This window comes from Haliaeetus albicilla, chromosome 20, assembly GCF_947461875.1.
Source record: "Haliaeetus albicilla chromosome 20, bHalAlb1.1, whole genome shotgun sequence".
NCBI classification, from domain to species: Eukaryota; Metazoa; Chordata; class Aves; order Accipitriformes; family Accipitridae; genus Haliaeetus; species Haliaeetus albicilla.
In genome coordinates this window covers 3,604,528-3,624,157 of record NC_091502.1, presented here as the reverse complement: position 1 = coordinate 3,624,157, position 19,630 = coordinate 3,604,528, and the positions used below count along the sequence as shown (strand labels likewise).

The window sequence follows — 19,630 nt, the reverse complement described above, 5'->3', positions numbered from 1 at the left end:
ACATTAAAATTATATTACTGCTTTTCTGCCAAAACGAAAAACTGTTTTCATTCCTGTGTCTCAAAAACATAGTTGGTACCCTGTGTTTGGGCCTCCTAAGTCCAAGAAGTTATCAAAACTTTGTATTTGGACTCTCCTTTGAGCAGCTAGTGTAAAGAGTGAGAATGTGGGTGAGTAGCTATAGCAAAGAATCCTAACTGAAAATACTTCAGCTCTGGTTCTTTCCACATAATGTCAGGCAACTAAACTAAGAGTCTCTTGACTTGCAGTGGATTTTGTCAGTTGAGAGGCCCCTCCTGCTCCCAGTCTTCTCACAGAGCTAGTTTTTCTGTTGTAGATACAGCCTAAGATGACTAGCAGTCATACCGTAAGAAAACAGGTCGTAGTTTCTAATTTCAGCTCTGAAGTTATGTGGCAAGCTTTTGATCTAGCAGAACTCTTACTCGGATGTTTAATCTTAATGCTGAAAATATTTAGTATGAGTAGTCCAGTGTTTACAGTTACTAAAGGTGTTGAACAGAAGCCTTAAACTTTGTGTCTTGGTTTCCATTACATCTGTAAAATTAGGACAACATCACTGTCCTAAAAATTCCACCCTGCAGAGGTTTTTTCCTCATCAAACTAGCCCAGAGAAGTGAGCTGAACTTTGCATGCACTTAGCCAACTTCAAAATTCACTTTACAGAAAGTCATACTTCTGAATGTAAAATGCCCTGAAACATTTGGTTTTCAAGTACTGTAGCCCTTGTGCAGTAAAAAAAAAAAAAACCTTGACTTTGATATTTTTCATTTTATGTTTGATTCTGAATGTTCAGAAACACAGTACCGTTGGCATTTGAGGGTTGTTGTGTTCTGTAGGTTTTCCCTGTGTTTCCCAGTAGAAGGTTTCTGCTGCTGACTCTGAAGAGAGCTGCTTGGCAGACACTCTCATCTGTAACGCTGGCCCAACAGGGCATTCCATCTTTATCTCCTCCCTTTTGGCTGGCAGGTGGCTTTGACTTTCTGCGGGAATACCAATCATCTCCGGTGCCAGACTCCGGCTTGAGCTCCAGCTCCACCTCCTCCAGTATCAGTCTGGGAGGCAGCAGTGGAAATCTCCCCCAGATTACACAAGAGGTTGAGGACATGGACGCTGCTGCTGAAACAGATGAGAAAGCAAACAAATTAATTGAGTTTCTGACAACCAGGTAATGGAGATAAGCAGAGGATACGTTCATACTCAAAACACATACTTTCATGTCTTCTCTACAGTTATCTGTAGCAACTTGAAAGACTCAAAGGAAAATGACCAAGCTTTCATAGTAATTACAGACTCCCATTCCTCTTTTATTGATACTTATAGAAGTAGGTAGGTACTTAAAAGCACTACAGTGTCAGGACCAACAGAAAAAAATCTTGCCTGACAGGAATAAAAGATGTTTAATTGACTGAAAGTATTATATTCAACAATGAACTAATGGAAGAAGACAGTTTTATTATTATAAAATTAGATGGGAAGTGTACAGGGCATAGTGAAAGGCCATGGTGAAACTAATATTAACTACCAACTACAGCCAGCAGATCCTAGGTGCAATGTTAAATTAAAAAACAGGGATTTGTTTATGCTGCTCTCCAAATGGTATAACTTATATTTTAAAACAGAGGTTTTGTAAAATGCAGCATAGGAATATTTATTTACTTGTATTTTGCTCATAAAATTCTGTTCAGTTGCATGTTTTCCAGGCTATGACCCTGGAAATATCTAAGTGCCTTTACAGTTTATATATTTTAGCTTACTACATTTCAGATAACTCAAAGAAATTTTGCACTTTGTTATGTATTTCTTTAAGGGCATTTGGTCCACTTTGGTGCCATGAAGATATCACACCGAAAAATCAGAACACCAAGAGTGCTGAACAGCTTACTAATTTTCTGCGTCATGTTGTATCTGTATTTAAGGATTCCAAGTCAGGTAGTAAATTTCTTTTCTTTCATAAGTAAAAGACTATTCCCTCAAGGTCACACTGAATATTTATCCTGTGACTTAGTAGATCTGCTTATGCAGAAGCACAACATATTGTATTTATGACATATGAAATGTCATAAGTGTATGTGTAAGGATAAAAGGATGTATGACATATGAAAGAATTGCTTTAAAAAAATCATGTTAGATTGGACTGTGGCTGAATGTTAAATCAAACATTTCTTTGAAACTGTTGGTAGAAAGCCTTTTGATTGATTCTACCAGATAAAAGCTCCTCTATGTCCTGTTGGTAAAATACATCACAGTTACTAAGTAAATGTACTTTGTTAAATTTCTTCCGGCAATAAAAGTTTAGCTTTAATTTATTATGTTTTTAGAGCTTAGGAAATGTACTGATTGTATTTTGAAAACCAACACAAGTCACTAATTAAATATCTTCCAAGATCAAAGCAGAATGCACCGTCAGTAGCTATATTTAAGATCTTACCCAAAGCCTTCTGAAGCTAATCTAAAGACTCCTAATTCAGCTTGGCTTTAGGTTTGGGAGCGTTCAGAAGTTACTGTGTTGCTGCCAGCAAGAATAGTGGATAGCTTGAAAGTTTGTCCAGGAATTGTAAAAAAATTTAAATCACATTAATAATTTCAGGTTTTTGCTGACAAACATTTGCAGACTCAGAATTTTGGTTTTGCAGTTTTCTTACCTGTGTCAAATAAAAGTAAACAGTGGGAAATTCTCCCAAACACAGACATTTCTGCATCTCCATTTCTCACAGGGTTTGCAGAATACACTACAATGCATATTCTCCCCACAGAGTTGGGTCAGCCCGTTTATGACCCACAGTAAAGTCTGTCATTAAAAAAGAATAAATAATTGACATACTATTCTTTTGCTTAGGTTTTCATCTGGAGCAGCATCTGAGTGAAGTTGCTTTACAAACAGCTCTTTCAAGCTCTTCAAGACATTACGCAGGTCGCTCTTTCCAGATATTCAGGGCCCTAAAGCAGCCCCTTTCTGCACATGCGTTGTCTGACCTCCTGTCAAGATTGGTGGAAGTTATTGGAGAGCATGGAGATGAGATTCAGGTACGCGCGTGTACATCATACTTCTTAGTACTGTTAACTTAATGTATACTTAATTTAAAATTACCATTTTAACAAGGTGTTCTGGAGTAAAGTGATGCAAAGTAGAATGTGGCCTTAGAAAAGGTTACCTCTGAGTTTACTGAATCCATATGTACCTTATCAAAGCCTTTGTCAGGCTGTTAACAATATTATGTAGCTCTAAAGAGAACGACTGAAAAACATATAGTAAATGTCACTCAAAATGAAATCTTTCTGATGACCATTTTTTCCCTTTTCACATCATTAATTTGTGCTTAAGGAACCCATCATCCTATCTGCTGATGTAATCTGACAACGTGAAGTGGACACCACCTCATTTCTCAAATGTTAACAACTTTTGGAATAAAGAAATCCACACCATCCATGAAAGTACAAAACTTAGACTGGCCTGATTTAATCCAGTCCTCTCTTAGTGACCTATGATGTTCACTTGGTTTAGCTAAACAGACTGAAATTGTACAATCAGAGACTATTTATTGCAAGATTCAAGACTTAATAAAGAGAACTACTAGCTCTTAATAAGAAATAGACTGACATCACCTCCATATTTTACTTAGGTAATGAAACTGCCACAAGATGACAGTAATATTCTGTCACAACTGCTTGTGCAGAATTTAAATCAGTGACCTGCAAGTCAGAGGTTCTGTATGCCGTTACCAGTCCCCTGATGAGATATGTGCCCCTCTTGCGTGCCTTCATGGATCATTGAGAGGCAGAAAATAAAACACATTTGTCATGACATTTTAATGTTCAGGGCAGTGGCATTGATGGGAATGTTGTTCTTTTTCAGGAGAAATTATAGGTTTTCAGTAGGTGCCTGTTCTTTTTATGAACTGAAGATTTTTAAATGTTCACTATTCTGAATGTGTTTGTTGAAATGGTTAACCTCCTGCATTGATAGGGGTATGTAATGGAGGCACTACTTACTTTGGAAGCTGCTGTGGATAATCTGTCTGACTGTTTGAAGAACAGTGATCTTCTGACGGTGTTATCACGGTAAGAGCCTGTTCTCCTAACTATATCTTTTTTTTTCAATGTCTCATGATATTAAGTGTGCAGTTCTGCAGTCTGACAGCATAAAATAATTTTGATAAGACTGAGCTCATTTGTAACCTTCAGAGAACTAGACTAAGAGCATGTCTCAGCCAAATTTTGCAATAGTTGAAATAATGTTGATACAACCAATGGAACTTTTCCATGCATTGTAAATTCTGCCTTGCTGCCACTTGGCTATAACTTACTTTAACATCCTTTAAAAATATTGTATTTTTTGCACCTTTGTACCATATACTTGAAAACATATCTGGGAAGAAATATGGTTTTTATAATACTGGTTTCATACAACCTGTCATTCTCAGATGAAGTATTCCCCAAGAAGTAAATGATCGTGGTTTGTTCTCCTCAATAAAACTAGGGAGAATTTTGTCCCATGTGTACGTAACCCATGGATTTTGCCAGATGTGTAGACCATCTTTGTGAAACCCTTGGCCTTAAAGTAGACCTTTGTACATGGAGAGAAATTGCAGGCTCCTTCCGTAACACAGCTGTTGACAGTACTGAGGAAGGTTAATGTCCATCTGACTCCTAATAGCAACAATGGAATAGGAACATTTTTGAAAAATGTCTAAGTTATCAAGCTTTACATGCAGAACAAAAATACAAGGGCTATCATTTCTGAAGCTAGTAGGCAGGGTGCTAAGTATTATATACTGCAATGGCGGAACACAGGTATTGCCTTGTAACAGAGTAGCGGTGGGGAAATACAGCTCCTACTTTCTAAACCAAAAGCTATTTATCTTTCTTCAGTGCACATTTCAGGAAAGAGGAAGATGGAGCAGAAAATGAACACTCCAGAAAGCAGTGGGGTGCCATATTCTTTACCCTGACACTATTGATTCCATAAGATCCTCTTTAAATATTATAGACAGTAGGGACTCACAGTAATATGAGGTAGGAATGGGACCAGAGAGTCAGGAATTAGCAGTTTTCCAGAACAAATTTCCCTTGCATGTATCAATGCAGCATGTTCATCTGTACGGATAATTGATAGAGATTGTCTGGATCATCACACAATAGTCCATGAGGAGGCATCAGTCACTGAAATTTAAACACCTCCATTTGCTGTAAACCATCCTATAGAGATCTTAGGATACAGGCAGGGGAGGGTGCAATGACAGCAAGGTTTCTGAAGGACCTGTACTAGCAAGAACCTAGGCAGCCATATGACAGCTTTCCTGAGCATAATGTGGCATATCTGTGGTTCTGCTTAAGATATTCTGCCCATGGTTCTTATATTAGCCAGTAAGCCATTGTGCATTTTGCCTGCCAGCTGTGCTAGGTTCAGGGTTTGCTCCATTGATGAGGGCGTTTTAAAGACCAAATTTGTTTTCAATTCTGCCACTGCCCCATTATATGGGCATTTCCACAAGTCACTTCACAGCTCTGTATCTCTTATCCCCATGTTGTTCTTACCTATCTAGACTGTAGGTTATCCTGCTCTGGTTTAGTGCAGTGCCACGTGAACCTCACTTCAGTCATGTCTGTTGGAACTTCTGGAAAAAAAAGACAGGCTACAATAGACAGTGTGGTGGTTTACTTTCCTTATTTAAATACTTATTTACAGTTTGCTAAATACTTAACTTGCATCAATATGTACAAGTTTCAAGCTGTGCATTCCCACATTGCAATGTATGGTATATATTTTGGTTTCAGTTCGTCTTCGCCAGATTTAACGTCAAGCACCAAACTGACCGCAAACCGAAAGAGCACAGGACAGCTGAATGTCAATCCTGCAAGTGGTAACACAGCCACTGCTGAACGAAGCAGGCACCAGAGGAGCTTCTCTGTACCCAAAAAGTTTGGAGATGTGGACAAGTCCTCGGACCCACCACGCAGTGCCACACTAGACAGAATTCAGGCGTGCACCCAACAAGGCCTGTCCTCTAAAACAAGAAGCTCATCTTCTCTAAAGGACAGTCTCACTGACCCATCCCATATTAACAATCCAACCAACCTACTGGCCACCATCTTCTGGGTTGCTGTGGCTTTGATGGAATCAGATTTTGAGTTTGAGTATCTAATGGCATTGCGCTTACTGAATAAACTTCTGGCTCACTTGCCACTAGATAAAGCTGAAAACCGGGAGAAGTTAGAAAAGTTGCAAGGGCAGCTGAAGTGGGCAGACTTCTCAGGGCTTCAGCAGCTACTCCTGAAAGGATTCACCTCCCTCACTACCACTGATCTCACGCTACAGCTCTTTAGTTTGCTGACACCGGTGTCTCGAATATCCATGGTGGATTCCTCTCAAGCTATAGGTAAAACCATGTTGCTTTGACATTCGATGACAGACGTCATTAGGCTATCTGAACAAAACCAAAAATGGCACTTTTTCTTTCTCTTCTAATGTAGCATATTGTACTTTTGCTTTGAGCTGGGTGGGCTTTTTGGAAATTCCATAGCAATGTAACATGTTTCTGAAAAGTGAATCTATTGCACAATAAGATTTTGAAGAAGAGTGGTCATGTATTATTTAGCATTTCATTTCTAGGGCTTAGCAGCATTTAAAATTTCTGAGGGCAGACAAACTAAATATATTTTAGGAGACACTGTCAAATTTTCTAGAATCTACTTGGGCCGGTTTTTCCATTGAATTCTTTTCGGAATTTTTCAAATTACTTTATTTTAAATTAGTGCTTCATGGGATTTTCCCTAGAAATAAAAATATCGAAAACTCTTGTACACTTTTTAGATAAACTACAACAGCACATTAGTGAGTGAGGAGAGAGGCCTGGGTTACAAGGAAATAAGGTAACATTTTGAAATTCCCAATTATTTAGCTGAGGTTGTGACCACTTCTTAATTATATTTCTTGAAGAGAGTTTCTGTATTGTTCCAGATTTTTACTCCTCTGTTTCAGTCAGAAACACAGTTATTAAGACAACTGTGCAGGCTTCACAACTAAGTCACAACAAGCTCAGACACAGAGTGAGGGGATGAATGCCGTGAACAGCCTGCCCATCTCTAAGCACCTGTGTGGTGCCTGTGTTCCAGACTTTGGTTGGGCAATTCACACTTGGGCTGTGATGGTACCATCTGGAGGTATCTTTTCTTTTCCCTGAGTGTAGAGGAAGCCTAGGGAAATTATACTCCTAATTTAGGCAACTTGTTTAATTGTGTAGAACGAGAGGGAATGAATGGTTAGAAGGTTATTTTCATAGATCAGATTCTTCTTTTCAAAAAACCAGGTTGTGTCCGGATACAATTTCTTGACTTCTGAGCTCTGAGCTCCCACTTGAACTGGAGCAGCTTTTGTTATAGCTCCCTGTTACAGTCACTGCCTGTAGTTCGTCAGCTACCTGGAGCTATGAGTTGGTGCAGAAAAGCTGAATTGCAGCTCCAGACAGAGGCCTTACACTAATGACAGTGGCTGGCACTTGGTGCAGGAGCCATCTTCTAGCTTCAGAAACAACCATTTGAGTAATCTCATCTGACCAGTTATATCAGAATTTCTATTCATTATTATTATTATTAACTTGAACAGTATAAAACAATGGAAGCTGTGCCTGGCTGCCTGACCAAAACAGTTGTTCATTTATCAATACTCACTGAATTTCTTTTTGTGTTTTAGCAGCAATAATGAAAATGCCACCAGTTAAGACTGTCGGTAATCCAGTTAAGTGGAGAAGATAAACATACTCTTTAACAGGAATAAAATATGTACTTTTGTGAGATATTTCATCCTGTAAATACCTGTTTGTGCAGTAGTGTTTGCAGAAATAGGTTCATGCTTTATAACAGTACTGTTGCCTTAATGATAATCTCAATTTTCAAATTAAGGCAACTTTAAGATAAATGTGGCATGGCCAGTGGAGTGAACAACTTGACAGAGTCTGTGTGAGTTTCCAGCTAATGTAATATCGAAACCGTGACCTCCCGTGAAACACAAAGATCACTGTGGCTCTTGCTGTCCAAAATATACATTTTGTTCTGTATTTTCCTTTTCTAGGATTTCCACTGAATGTTTTGTGTCTCCTGCCCCATTTAATTCAGCATTTTGACAGCCCAAACCAGTTTTGTAAAGATATAGCCGAAAGGATTGCTCAGGTATCAAAGTTTTTTACTGTTTTGTACATCCTCAGACCCTGTAAAAGCAGTTGCCTTGTTCTTAATGTGTTTTGGCATTTATATTTAATTAGGTTTGTTTGGAGGAGAAGAACCCCAAGCTATCAAATCTTGCACATGTCATGACCCTTTATAAAACACACAGCTATACAAGGGACTGTGCTACCTGGGTAAATGTGGTTTGCCGTTACCTTCATGAGGCATTTGCTGATATTACTTTGAGTATGGTTACGTATTTGGCTGAGGTAAGTTTTCAAAAACTTTATACTGTTTTAACTCTTCTGTTGCCTAACAACCCAAAGAGCTGAATCTGCCTGCAGGTTACTGGGAGTCTCTGTAGCTGTTATTTATAATTAAGAATAAATAGCAGAAATTAGCAGAAAGAAAGGGAATTACTATAAAATATCACTCTTGAACACTAAACCAAAAGCCAGCAAAGGTCTGCAGGGCTGATACATCTTAAAGCAGCTTCACTCATCAGCCAGTCAGATTTTCCACTGTGAAAGAGGGAGAAACTGGACAACATTTATTTAGACCCCACTGAGGAAAATAAGAGAAGGACTAATTCCAGAAGGGGTTTAGCAGCATAAATAAGATATCATCTGCTGTATAAGGATCTGGTTCTTGTTACAAATTTGTATGCGTTCCTCTAACACTGAATGAGATCATCTTGCTGCCCAGGTTTTCGCCCGTGCTCATCTCTTAGTCCTGATATTTCTCACACGTGGACTATAGCGCTGATGCAGTGTTGCAGGGGATCCAAGGCTCAGTTCTGCTCTTTAGCTTAAGGCCACTTGATCTTCTGCCTCCTGTGTCAGATCAGTATCAGGACAACATTTTCTTGTAGAGTTCTCAGATTTATCCCTGGACTTCCCTGCTGTAGTGAGATGCTTTCATTCTCCCCTGTCATCCAGGGAGAAGACAGTTCTGTATTCATGACATAAATTCACTAGCTTCTTCAGAGCAGCTTTGTCTTCTGCAGCAGATTCGTTCTCCCCTCTGCCAAAGGATGTACAAAACTCCACAGGCATCTCTGATACTGGCTATCCACAGATTTTCAAGAGCCTGAGAGGCCAGGCTGTGCTCCCACACTCACTCAAGACTTCGGAGCAAACTTGGCCCTGCTGCCTCAAGCTGCAATTCCTCACCTTGTTTGCACATGGAGGCTCTAAGTAAACAGTCATATCCGATCTTAACTGATGGTGAAAGCCATGAGTCTGCTGTAGGAGACTGAAACACGACCTTGAGTTTTTTCAGTCTTTTCAAACTGAAAAACTCTGAAGAACATTAGCTTTTCAAACATGACTGAATCCTCCAGAGTCAAGTGTCTCCTTCACAGCAGAAACTTATATGCCTAATAAACAAATGCTGTAAAAATTGAGGTTTAAACTCTCTCCTTTGCTTTCCCAGCCTTAGGAAAGCGTTTGCCCCTCTGTTTTCCCTTCAGTGCTCTATGTACAGTTACTAGTGCTGCAACATCTCCACAGAGGCCATTGCACATGCTCTTGCTCCCCTCAAGAGCTGATTTAGATGTGCATCTGGAGACTCTTTCTTTGCACTTCCCCCTTGCTGTAGATTGCCACCAGGCTACTATATTAACAGCAAGTCAGGCAGGTTTTGGACCATAATTAAGTCACATTCCTCACATAGCACCATCATCACAGGATGACAGAGTAGTTAAGCACGACTTCCTTTCTCTGTATTTACATTGACTGCAGCCCTGTTGAGTCATGTCTGGGGAATATTTGCATGGGCATAGGGTAGCTGCCAGTCTGCAGGAGGAGCAAGACAAGAAACCATCTTGTTCGGCCTGCTGTGGCCATGAAAAAGATTTTTTTCCAGCATTCAGAATATGTTTCCTCTTTTCTTCTTAGTTAATCCCCAGACCAGGATAAACAATGTGCTCCCGTCTCCTATAAACCAGCTGTGGGATATACTGGCAATAGGTAAAGCGAAATGGGTTAACAGCCCCACTGGGCAATCCGCAGTTGAATGTTACAGCCATTGGTTACAGAGCCTCGGGCTTTAACAATCCTGGCTCAGTCCCCAATGCTTGGCCCCAAGGGAAATTGTGAGACATGCAGTGCTTAGGAATAACAAAGGAAATCTGTGTTGCAACAGTGACCCCTCCAAACACACAGGTATACCTTCAGAAGGGGACTTTCTGCCACAAGTTAAGACTGGGAGAACAAAAGCTCCCGGCAGAAGGTAAAAGCTTCAATTACTGCCATTCAGACAAAAATTTGCATTTAACCTATTTGATGGCAGGTAATTGCTTGTCAGCTAGGGGTGTGATCCTGGCATAAAACAAGACATTTCAACTGTGTTCTTATCCAGACCCTACAGTGACAAGCAGTGCTCCTTACTCAGTTTTACATATTAGAGCTCCATCCATGAAAAATGATCATTTCTTCTAGAAAAATACTTAAGGATCTCAGTCTACAGATGAGGAAAAATCATTATTTAAAAGTGCAGTAGAACTCTGAACCTCCACTGCCAGAATCAGCATACAAACACATTACTGAAAGCTAACTTTGATTTTATGTTAGATTTTTGCATATTAATTTTTAAAAATCAACCTTGTACCATGAGAGCACAATCATTCTAGGAGCATATCTGAACTGACATGGATCGGATGTTAAACTAGTGATTCATTGTTTCCAGGGTCATGCTTGGGCTTAAATAGCTAATGCTATTAATAAAGAAGAAGGGACAAGAAACCACATAGTGCATAGTAATGTGCTCACAGTGAATGTTTCCTCCTTCCTCCTCCCTGTTAGATAGAGGATTGCTTGTGGTAGAAGCATGAGCATTCATAACCTGTTAAAAAACCAAGGAATCACTAGAGATTAAAACACCTCTGTTGCAAGGGGAAGCATGTCCTAGATCAGGCACTATCCCAGTAACAGCTCATCTATCAGACATGGCTCGTGAAATCCTTCTTTATTTCCTCAGTGGACACAGAAAACATTTGTTTGACTGACCAACACAGCCTAAGAGCTGAGTCTCTCTTCTCACCTGCTGCCAGATTTGGAGGGGCAAAGGGAACCATCTCCTGCGGTAGCACCCCAGCAGCTGCATCAACCAGCAGCAGCCAGCCCAGGCAGCCCGTGAAGGAGATGGCTGGGCTCTCCACCTAGTTCTCGGTTAGTTGCTGCTTCAGGAAGGGGACAAACATTGCTAACGGAATGTGGATCCTTAAAGCCAGATAAGACCCAGATAGTTACCACACACTAACAAGAGAGGAATCCAGAATTCTTCAAAACAGTTCATATGGACCAGAGTCAAAAAAAAACCAAAACCTGAGAACAGTTACGATTTCTTCTTACAAATACAGTGGAAACATTTTGTCCTGGAATTCACTGATCCAAATGATGTGTTACCACAACTCCATCTTGCTGCTATTTTTTGTTACTTCTGGCAGCAAAAGAATTCTTATAGTACTAAATGCATTTTGAAGTTGCTGTTGTTTTTTTAAACTGAAATACTCCTTCTTGTTACAAATTCACGATGTATTTAAGTACACAGTTGGACTATCAACTACCACATATACTTATCTGAACAAGTGAAAACTGGCACAGTCCACAAATGTTTAGAGTTTAAGGGCCTAGAGCTATTTTAAGTCAAAGGATTCTGCTGACAACAAATTTATATAAACTGGAATGGAAATTGTAAGTTTTCAGAGATAAAGTTCCTAGAACAGCTTTCTAACCAGAAGTAGAGAAAAAATTCCCATTATTTCCCAAGAATTCTTTTTCCTATCACAAAAGTGATTATCTGATGCAGTAGCCTCTGTCAGAGAACGAAAAATTGCTTTCTCTCATCCAGATAGGTTCTTCTAATCTTTTATTCCTGTACTGAAATGGTATACTGGCTCATGTGCTGGATCATACAAACTATTTACAAGGAAGGAATCAAACCTTCCATTGCAAGATCCTAATGGAAGGCAAGAAAAAGTCTATAACCCTATTTTGAAGAAGAATTGCTAAGCACATTTTATCTCTCAGTAAAGGTATCCATGGGCTGAAGCAGGTTACCTCATAGTACCTTTAATGTAAAAAGTCTTGTCTTTTTGTAGAGGAATAGATAAAGCATAGTGAGTTCCATCAGTTGTGCTGTTAATGGAATTTGCCTCCTTTGTTTTATGAATCACTAATTAGTACTCACTTTTACTGATGAAAGAAGTCAGGAGATATTTAGCAGGATAGGATAGGTGTGTGTCCTACCTGATCATTCCATTTTGGCTGGCATGAAGTGTTCTCATTCAATAAAAAGAGAAGCCTTGTCATTCAGGCTAGCAAGGGCATCTAATAAATTATTGCACTCCACTTGGACAACAGTTGATATTTTTCTCTGGTGGAAGACATGAGGCAGCATAGAGTTTTTATAAGTAATTGTTTTCTAGATCCTAATATCTCTAGTAACCAATGTTAGAAGAACTTTTTTGTCAGCCTGAATGGGAGGATAGAGTCTAGTCTTGATAGTAACCTCCAGCGATAACATTTGATTGCCACTGAAATTTGTGGGGTGGGACAGTACCAGTCACCGATGAAAGAATGTGCTACCTTCCAGGAAATTTTCAGCTGAGATATTTCACACACGTGTGCAAACATAGCATGGCTGTCTCTACGCCTCCTGAATTACTCTCATGTATGTATATGAGCACAGTTGCATTTCCAAGGTTCATTGTGGTATTCTGGGATCTACACTCAGGTGTTCCAAAATTCCGGGATTTCGATCAAGCCCTTCTTTGTATTAGCCTCTACAGTAAGAGAGCCCAGGGACTCCATCTCCTCCTTAACAGTAAACGTTTCCTTGGCAGTTACAGCCAGTGAGCACTGGCAGTGAAGTATATTTGAATAAATATATATTGATGTCTGAATAGTAGTAATTTTGTTTCTTCAGCATGTTTTCTCTTTTTCTCACTGACTTTCAGTGAAGGTAGACATAAAAAGATACTCCCTTGTTTTTATTGGATGTGCTTCCCCAATTACAGTGTAAATTTTACCTACCAGTTTATTCAACTACTGAATGCATTTTCTGGATAAGTTAGGGCAGGCGTATATAAAATGTATGTTCCATTATCAAAACAGGCTAGCATTTGGCTCCCAACTCAAAGGTCCTTTTTATTTCGCACTTGGATCATCATCACTTGTAAAATGATTGTAAAATGGCATTGCAAAATCAGTGAGTGAAGAGAGATTAACAGTACAAGTGGTATTCATGAAACTAGTGGCTTTTTCCATAAGAAGAAATGTCTCAAAATTTAGTTATTTTCTTTTTTTTTTTTAACAGCTACTAGAAAAGGGCCTTCCTAGTATGCAACAGTCCCTCCTACAGATGATCTACAGTCTTCTTAGTTATATGGACCTGTCAGCTATTCCTGTCAAACAGTTTAACATGGAAGTGCTAAAAACCATTGAAAAATACGTACAGGTAAATACCCTATCTTCTTTATATCAACACAGGAACTTAGCAGTATTTACTATCATAAGTTGATTTTCTTTATCAGAATTTAAGACTAGATTAGCAGCGAGGGCTGTGACTGTCCAGTGTGGTATCTAGTTTGTAAACATCCTGATGCCTCATAGACTGCACATCCCCAGATAAGATGCCCAGCTGTGCATTCACTGGGTGGGAAGGGTTAGGCTGCAGCTACACTGCATTGGGAGCAAGCTTAATACCAGGCAGAGCCTGACTGACCACTCTTTTTAATTACTAGCATGAGGGAGATGTGGGATAAGCGCTTCCCTTCAGAGACTTCTGCACCTAATTCTTGGCAAGTGGAAAATACATATTTCTACTAGGAATTCACAGCTGGAAAGAGCCTGTGTCAAGTCAGCTTCTCTGTTAAATGGGGATTTTGCAATGGCCCTTATATTTATTCATACTGATTAAGGCATTCGGGTAGGAGATTTTAAACCCTTTGCCAAGTTGGCCTTGCACTTAGGTCCCCCAGGTTGCAGGCCAGTTCCCTAACAACGACACCTTGGCAAGTCTTGGTCTCTGCTGTTGAAATTATTCTGCAAGTACATACCTTGTTACTGGCCAACAGAGAGAAAGCATAGTGATATTCCAATTCCACATTTTTATTATGTGGCAAAAAGTATGACTGTAAAATGTAAATAATCTTAAATGTGTGTGACTCTTTCTGTTTGGTGATTAAATATACCTATTTTTAGAGCATTCACTGGAGAGAAGCCTTGAATATCCTGAAGTTGGTAGTTTCTCGTTCTGCCAGTTTAGTTTTACCCTCCTATCAACACAGCGATCTTTCAAAAATGGAAATACATCGAGTGTGGAACAGTGCCTCCAAGGAGCTACCAGGGAAGACCTTAGAGTTTCATTTTGATATTTCAGAGGTACTATTTGTAATTCTGCTACTTAACAACTTAATTCTATTATTTGATAATCCTAAAACATATGTTGCAGCTCCTTAAGAAAGCTGAAAAGTTAGGAAAGAAAGGAAAATTACCAAACTGAAAGTCTCTTAAATTCTTTTCGATTCACCATGACATATTTAATGACCCATGCTGGAAGGCTCTTTCTGAATTTTTACTAGATTTTTTTTTGTGAAGGAATTGTTAGCCGTATTTAAAATTATCTGGTGGAAAAGCTGTGTTGCAGTTATGCCAACTGTAATATATAAGTATACTATATGTATAAAACCCCCCTCCAAGCATTTTATACTTGGCTGCCAATGTTCTCTGTAACTATTAAACACAGAAGTATGTCCTTTAAGGGAGTACTGCCTGACTTCTGACTGAACTCTTTTACAGCAGTCTTTATACTGCAAACCCTGTACACCTTTTAACTTCATAGAACTGAATGGTCCTATTGACTTTAATGGGCAACTCACTCTATTTATAGTTACTAACCTGCAGGGCTGCTTGCAGCATTATAGGCTATTTCATATAAATAATAGTGAGACTGTAAGGTTAAACGGAAATATGAACATAAAAAGGCACCTTATACTATTTGTGTAAAGAGTTTCTTCTTGCTGTTTCATGTAGGTATAGTTCTAGAAAATATTGAGCATCCTATCATCAATCCAAGAAAACATTTTAATATTTGTTGGAACAGGGCCAGAGTGTTCAGCACTCTTAGGAAAAACCCGTTAAAAAACATGTGCAAGAAATGTGGATTTGAAATAAATTTTGTACGCTTTCTGGGTTTTTTGCTAGTTCTTATGTTAGAAACTAGTTTGAGAGTTGCTTTGAGTATTAGCTATTCATGAACATAAGCCCTAGCTAGTAAGTATGGCAGTTGTTACTCAGACATTCACAGTGGAAGATAACATACATACCAAGTGTCATGAAATGTGGTGCATTCCTTGTTTTACCCCTGTATATGATCTTCAGAGTAATCTTTTCCTGCAACTGAAGTAATATGGCCCATTATAAGTTCATCCTGGAGCACAGTACTAGTGAGTAATTACTCTCTGTTTAAGACTCCAATCATTGGGAGACGGTACGATGAGCTGCAAAGTTCTTCTGGACGAGATGGTAAACCCAGGGCAATGGCTGTCACTCGAAGCACTTCTTCAACCTCATCAGGATCTAACTCCAATGTCCTTGTTCCTGTGAGCTGGAAGAGACCCCAGTACTCTCAGGTAAACTCCTTTTAAGTAGCCCACTACTCATTAACAAGTTGCAGTGGGAGCAGCTGAATTAACACACACTTTGGTTCTTAAAGGCTTGTCCTCTGTGCCCTGCGCAGTGCTCCTGGCTGGCTGGGGCAGCAGCAGCACCAGCGCAGCATCTGACTGTGTGTGCTCAGTGTCTGCCTTGGGCTCAGAAATGGGCTGAGCTAGGTCTGTCTTGTGTTTTCCTTTCAACCTGCAGAGACTGCATCTCTTTAAGACCTCTAAGTCTAGGTCAGATGTATGAGTTCAGATATTAGCAAGGAGAGCAGAGAGACAGCATGTACAACTTTCTAAGTGTTGTTTTCTTGGGAAATCAGGTGAAAAGAAGTCCTTGGAACAATTTTCCTAAAAGTTATGTTTGATTAGCTCATTGATTTTGCCAGTTAAAATAATCCCCTGCAGAATAAATGTATTTATTGCTCTTTTTTTTTAATATCGCAGATTATATAACAGTGACTGAGGCCCAATTCTGTAAAAATTAATTATGCATGTGCTTAATTTTAAGCTTCTGAACTGTCCTTTTGAAGTGATGCACACGATCCAGTGTTTCCTTATTATGCTCAATAGAATTAATATACTAATTTAAAAATATTAAACACCAAAATCATTAACAGTTCTCTTCTTTGTTTCCTTGTATGCATAGTTGCTCTGAAAGCAACCCTTTGAGCACTTAATGACTAATTCTTTGGTTGGTTCCTCCTAATTAAAGATTGTTAATGTATGTTTCTAGCCACCGGGAGAATGTGGTTAAAAAAATGCTCACTTGAGAAACGTCTTGTTTTCTAGAAAAGGACAAAGGAAAAGCTGGTGCATGTTCTTTCTCTGTGTGGTCAGGAAGTTGGGCTGAGTAAAAACCCTTCAGTAAGTAGCCTTGTATTGACCGTTTCTTTGTTTCATTGTGTCCTAAACTTTAAAATTGGAGAACTTTGTTTTCCAGAGTTGCTGACCTGATTTGCATAGTTTCATGTCACATTACTATCATTGTCATTTGTACTGGCCCACGCTGCATTTCTCAGCATATAGACCAGTGAGTGAATGGCCCTCTCACTTAAAGACGATTTACTTACAGAGCTACATACGGTTTTGCTGTGAGAGATCAGTGATGCTATAGGTTTTACTTATGCCATCTCAGTGGGTAGAGAGTAATGACCTCTAGTATTACCAATCTAGGGCCTTTATAAAATAAAAAATTAAATTACAGAAATGAAACTGGGGAGGGAGGGGTGTCTTATTTTTCCATTAGATAGTAGTTCTGATGTTACTCTTTAAAAATTAATATTTTTTTATTATGGTGCCAGGAGATGGGCAATAGGTCATCCAGGTTAGGAAGCTCTTAAAATAGTTATTAAATATTTTCTACAGAGAAAGGAAGATCATTGAATGTTTTCAAATACGTTGTATGTCACTTGTATTATGATGAACAGGTCCTTCATTTCTGTAACACAGGGACCATTGCATTTTTGCAACTACATTGCAGATATAATTATTTTTAGTAGGAAAGGAAAAATTACAGGTTGTTGTGTTTTCTAATCTTGACATATTTTTCAATGTAATTTTTAACTAGAGATTTTTTATAAACTTACTATCTCATCCCTTGACAGTATTTTCTTTGCTAAGTTCTCTGAATTTTGTTCCTATAATTGTATACAAACATCCAGGCAACATCAATCTGCAGCCGTTAGGCGGTAGCTGTAATATTCTTGGATGTGTTCCTGCAGTATGAAGTTGTTTCTTTGTACAAGTTTAATCTGAAGGCACCTGTCCAACATAAATAATAAAGAGTGTTCTAAAAATACTCAGTGAAGGAATTAGGTGTGTACTGGAAATACAGTCTCCCGAATAACCAATTACAGCTTTTAGGAAGAAACAACCAGAGGGAACAGTTTGTTACAAGAGAAATCCTTTGACTTGTAGGTAATTTTTTCTTCCTGTGGTGATTTGGATCTGATTGAGCACCAGACGAGCTTGGTGTCTTCAGAAGACGGAACAAGGGAGCAGGAGAACATGGATGATTCAAACAGTGAACAACAATTCAGAGTCTTTAGGGACTTTGATTTCCTAGATGTTGAGCTGGAAGATGGGGAGGTACGGTATATTTTCTCTGAAACAGCTTTTTTATTAAAACAGTTTGATATTCTTCCTACTAAACACTATGCTCTTCTTGTAACATAAAACTTTAACTGTGTAACTATAAACTTAGTTTTGAGTTCAGATTATTTATAATGTTCACTTAGTGTTTATTTCAGTAGCATAACAGTAAGAGGCTACCACACCCTTCCTTTCTGAATCTACTTTAGGAAACTGCAAAACTGTTACTGGAAGATAAAGCCTCTGTTCTAGTACCTTGTCAGTGAATTTACTCTGAAGTGAATTTATTTTAGATACAATTTTTAAAGGTCTAAATTGTTAACAAAAATATATTTGCTGATTAAAAACCCATAAAATGAAACTGTTCCAATCTGTTGGTTCATGAGTAACCCTCCAAAACATGAATTCAGGCCTTCGGGCTGTTGTTAACTCCTGCAACTGCTGATGAAATCACTAGTGCTTCAAGAGATGTGCCTTCCACTCCGCTTAGGTGTCCGTGATTTCATCATTTTGTGCAGGAGCTAAACAGAAGCCTGAGGGCCCGGATCAAGTCTTGACAGGTGAAGCCTGTCAGCTCACCTTGAGCTGAGACTGATGAAGGGAAAAAGTTGAAGAACTGCTGAATTTTGGGGGGCTACACCCTTTAATCTTGCTTATATCAAACTTGGAGTATTTCTTTCTATTTGGGTGAGAAAGGCCAAAAATGAATATCCATTGCCAAACAAGTCTAACAATTTTGTTGCTATTTAGAAGTTCAGAAATTGTTAGCTCTTTTGAAATATTTAAGGTGCAGATGTTCAGCAAACCTAACAGTTTCACAAATTGTCTTGTCATAATCTGGACTCGATTTTAACATGAATTCTCTCAGGCATCGCTCTTAGCCCTGAGAAGAACATGCATACACTAGGAAATAATCATTTTTCTCCCTAGTTGAATTACAGTAGTAAAATAATTTTAAGGTAACAGACCCCTCGGGTGTGGGTAACAGACCCCTCAGGTGTGAACTCATGTACATCTGAATTTTAATTTTTTTTCCAATGAGGAGAAAGGTTGAAGGAGAAAGCGAGTAATGGTTATTTTCAAACTTAAAAGATAGGCTGAAGAGTTGAAGTTTCTGTAATAATGTTAGTTACAATTGTAGGCAAATGTTTGTCTATGATGTCTTTAATACAGTAATTTTACATAGATTCTTTCTATTTGTTTTTCTATCTGTTATATCTGCTACCCAGGAACTTCAGGTAAGAATGCTACTTGAACTCAGATATGCCAACATATGTTATGCCTTCTTGCAAATTTGTATTATAGAATAACATCATAGTTTTGTTGTTGCCCTCCCCCTCTTCAGTGTGTGCGTAGGTGGGTGGTGTGCGTGTGCTTGCACTTCTGGCAGGTGCTTCATTTTTTGTCTTGTATTAGAAATATTTTTGAGGTCTTTTTCAAAAGTTCTGCTTCATTTCAAGTTTGGTTTTGACATGTTCAACAGTCTCCACAAATTTTAAGATACCTTAATTCTAGTATGGGCATTTTTCAAATTGAGCCATTTCTCCTTTTAGTATCTTTGTGCATGAATAATATGTAGAAACAAAAGAACTTCATTATTTACAATATAGTAAAGTTTGGGCCATTTGTTTCCATAGGCAAATTATATATAATTTCCAGCTTTTCATTTGTGGTATATGGGCTCCTGTTAGC

The 19,630-nt window shown here is 38.7% G+C and overlaps 1 protein-coding gene across 8 annotated transcripts in view; it reads left to right on the top strand.

Annotated features, from left to right (window-relative positions):
• FRY (FRY microtubule binding protein) overlaps positions 1 to 19,630 on the top strand; it is a 253,298-nt gene that overhangs the window by 201,966 nt on the left and 31,702 nt on the right. For all 8 annotated transcript variants that reach the window (XM_069808041.1, XM_069808038.1, XM_069808037.1 and 5 more), the window contains 12 exons: positions 988 to 1,186; positions 1,829 to 1,950; positions 2,858 to 3,045; positions 3,986 to 4,080; positions 5,797 to 6,398; positions 8,090 to 8,187; positions 8,280 to 8,450; positions 13,501 to 13,641; positions 14,388 to 14,567; positions 15,656 to 15,817; positions 16,637 to 16,711; positions 17,765 to 17,935. In XM_069808041.1, coding sequence (XP_069664142.1) covers positions 988 to 1,186; positions 1,829 to 1,950; positions 2,858 to 3,045; positions 3,986 to 4,080; positions 5,797 to 6,398; positions 8,090 to 8,187; positions 8,280 to 8,450; positions 13,501 to 13,641; positions 14,388 to 14,567; positions 15,656 to 15,817; positions 16,637 to 16,711; positions 17,765 to 17,935 — 2,204 coding nt within the window. The remainder of the gene's footprint in view (positions 1 to 987; positions 1,187 to 1,828; positions 1,951 to 2,857; positions 3,046 to 3,985; positions 4,081 to 5,796; positions 6,399 to 8,089; positions 8,188 to 8,279; positions 8,451 to 13,500; positions 13,642 to 14,387; positions 14,568 to 15,655; positions 15,818 to 16,636; positions 16,712 to 17,764; positions 17,936 to 19,630) is intronic.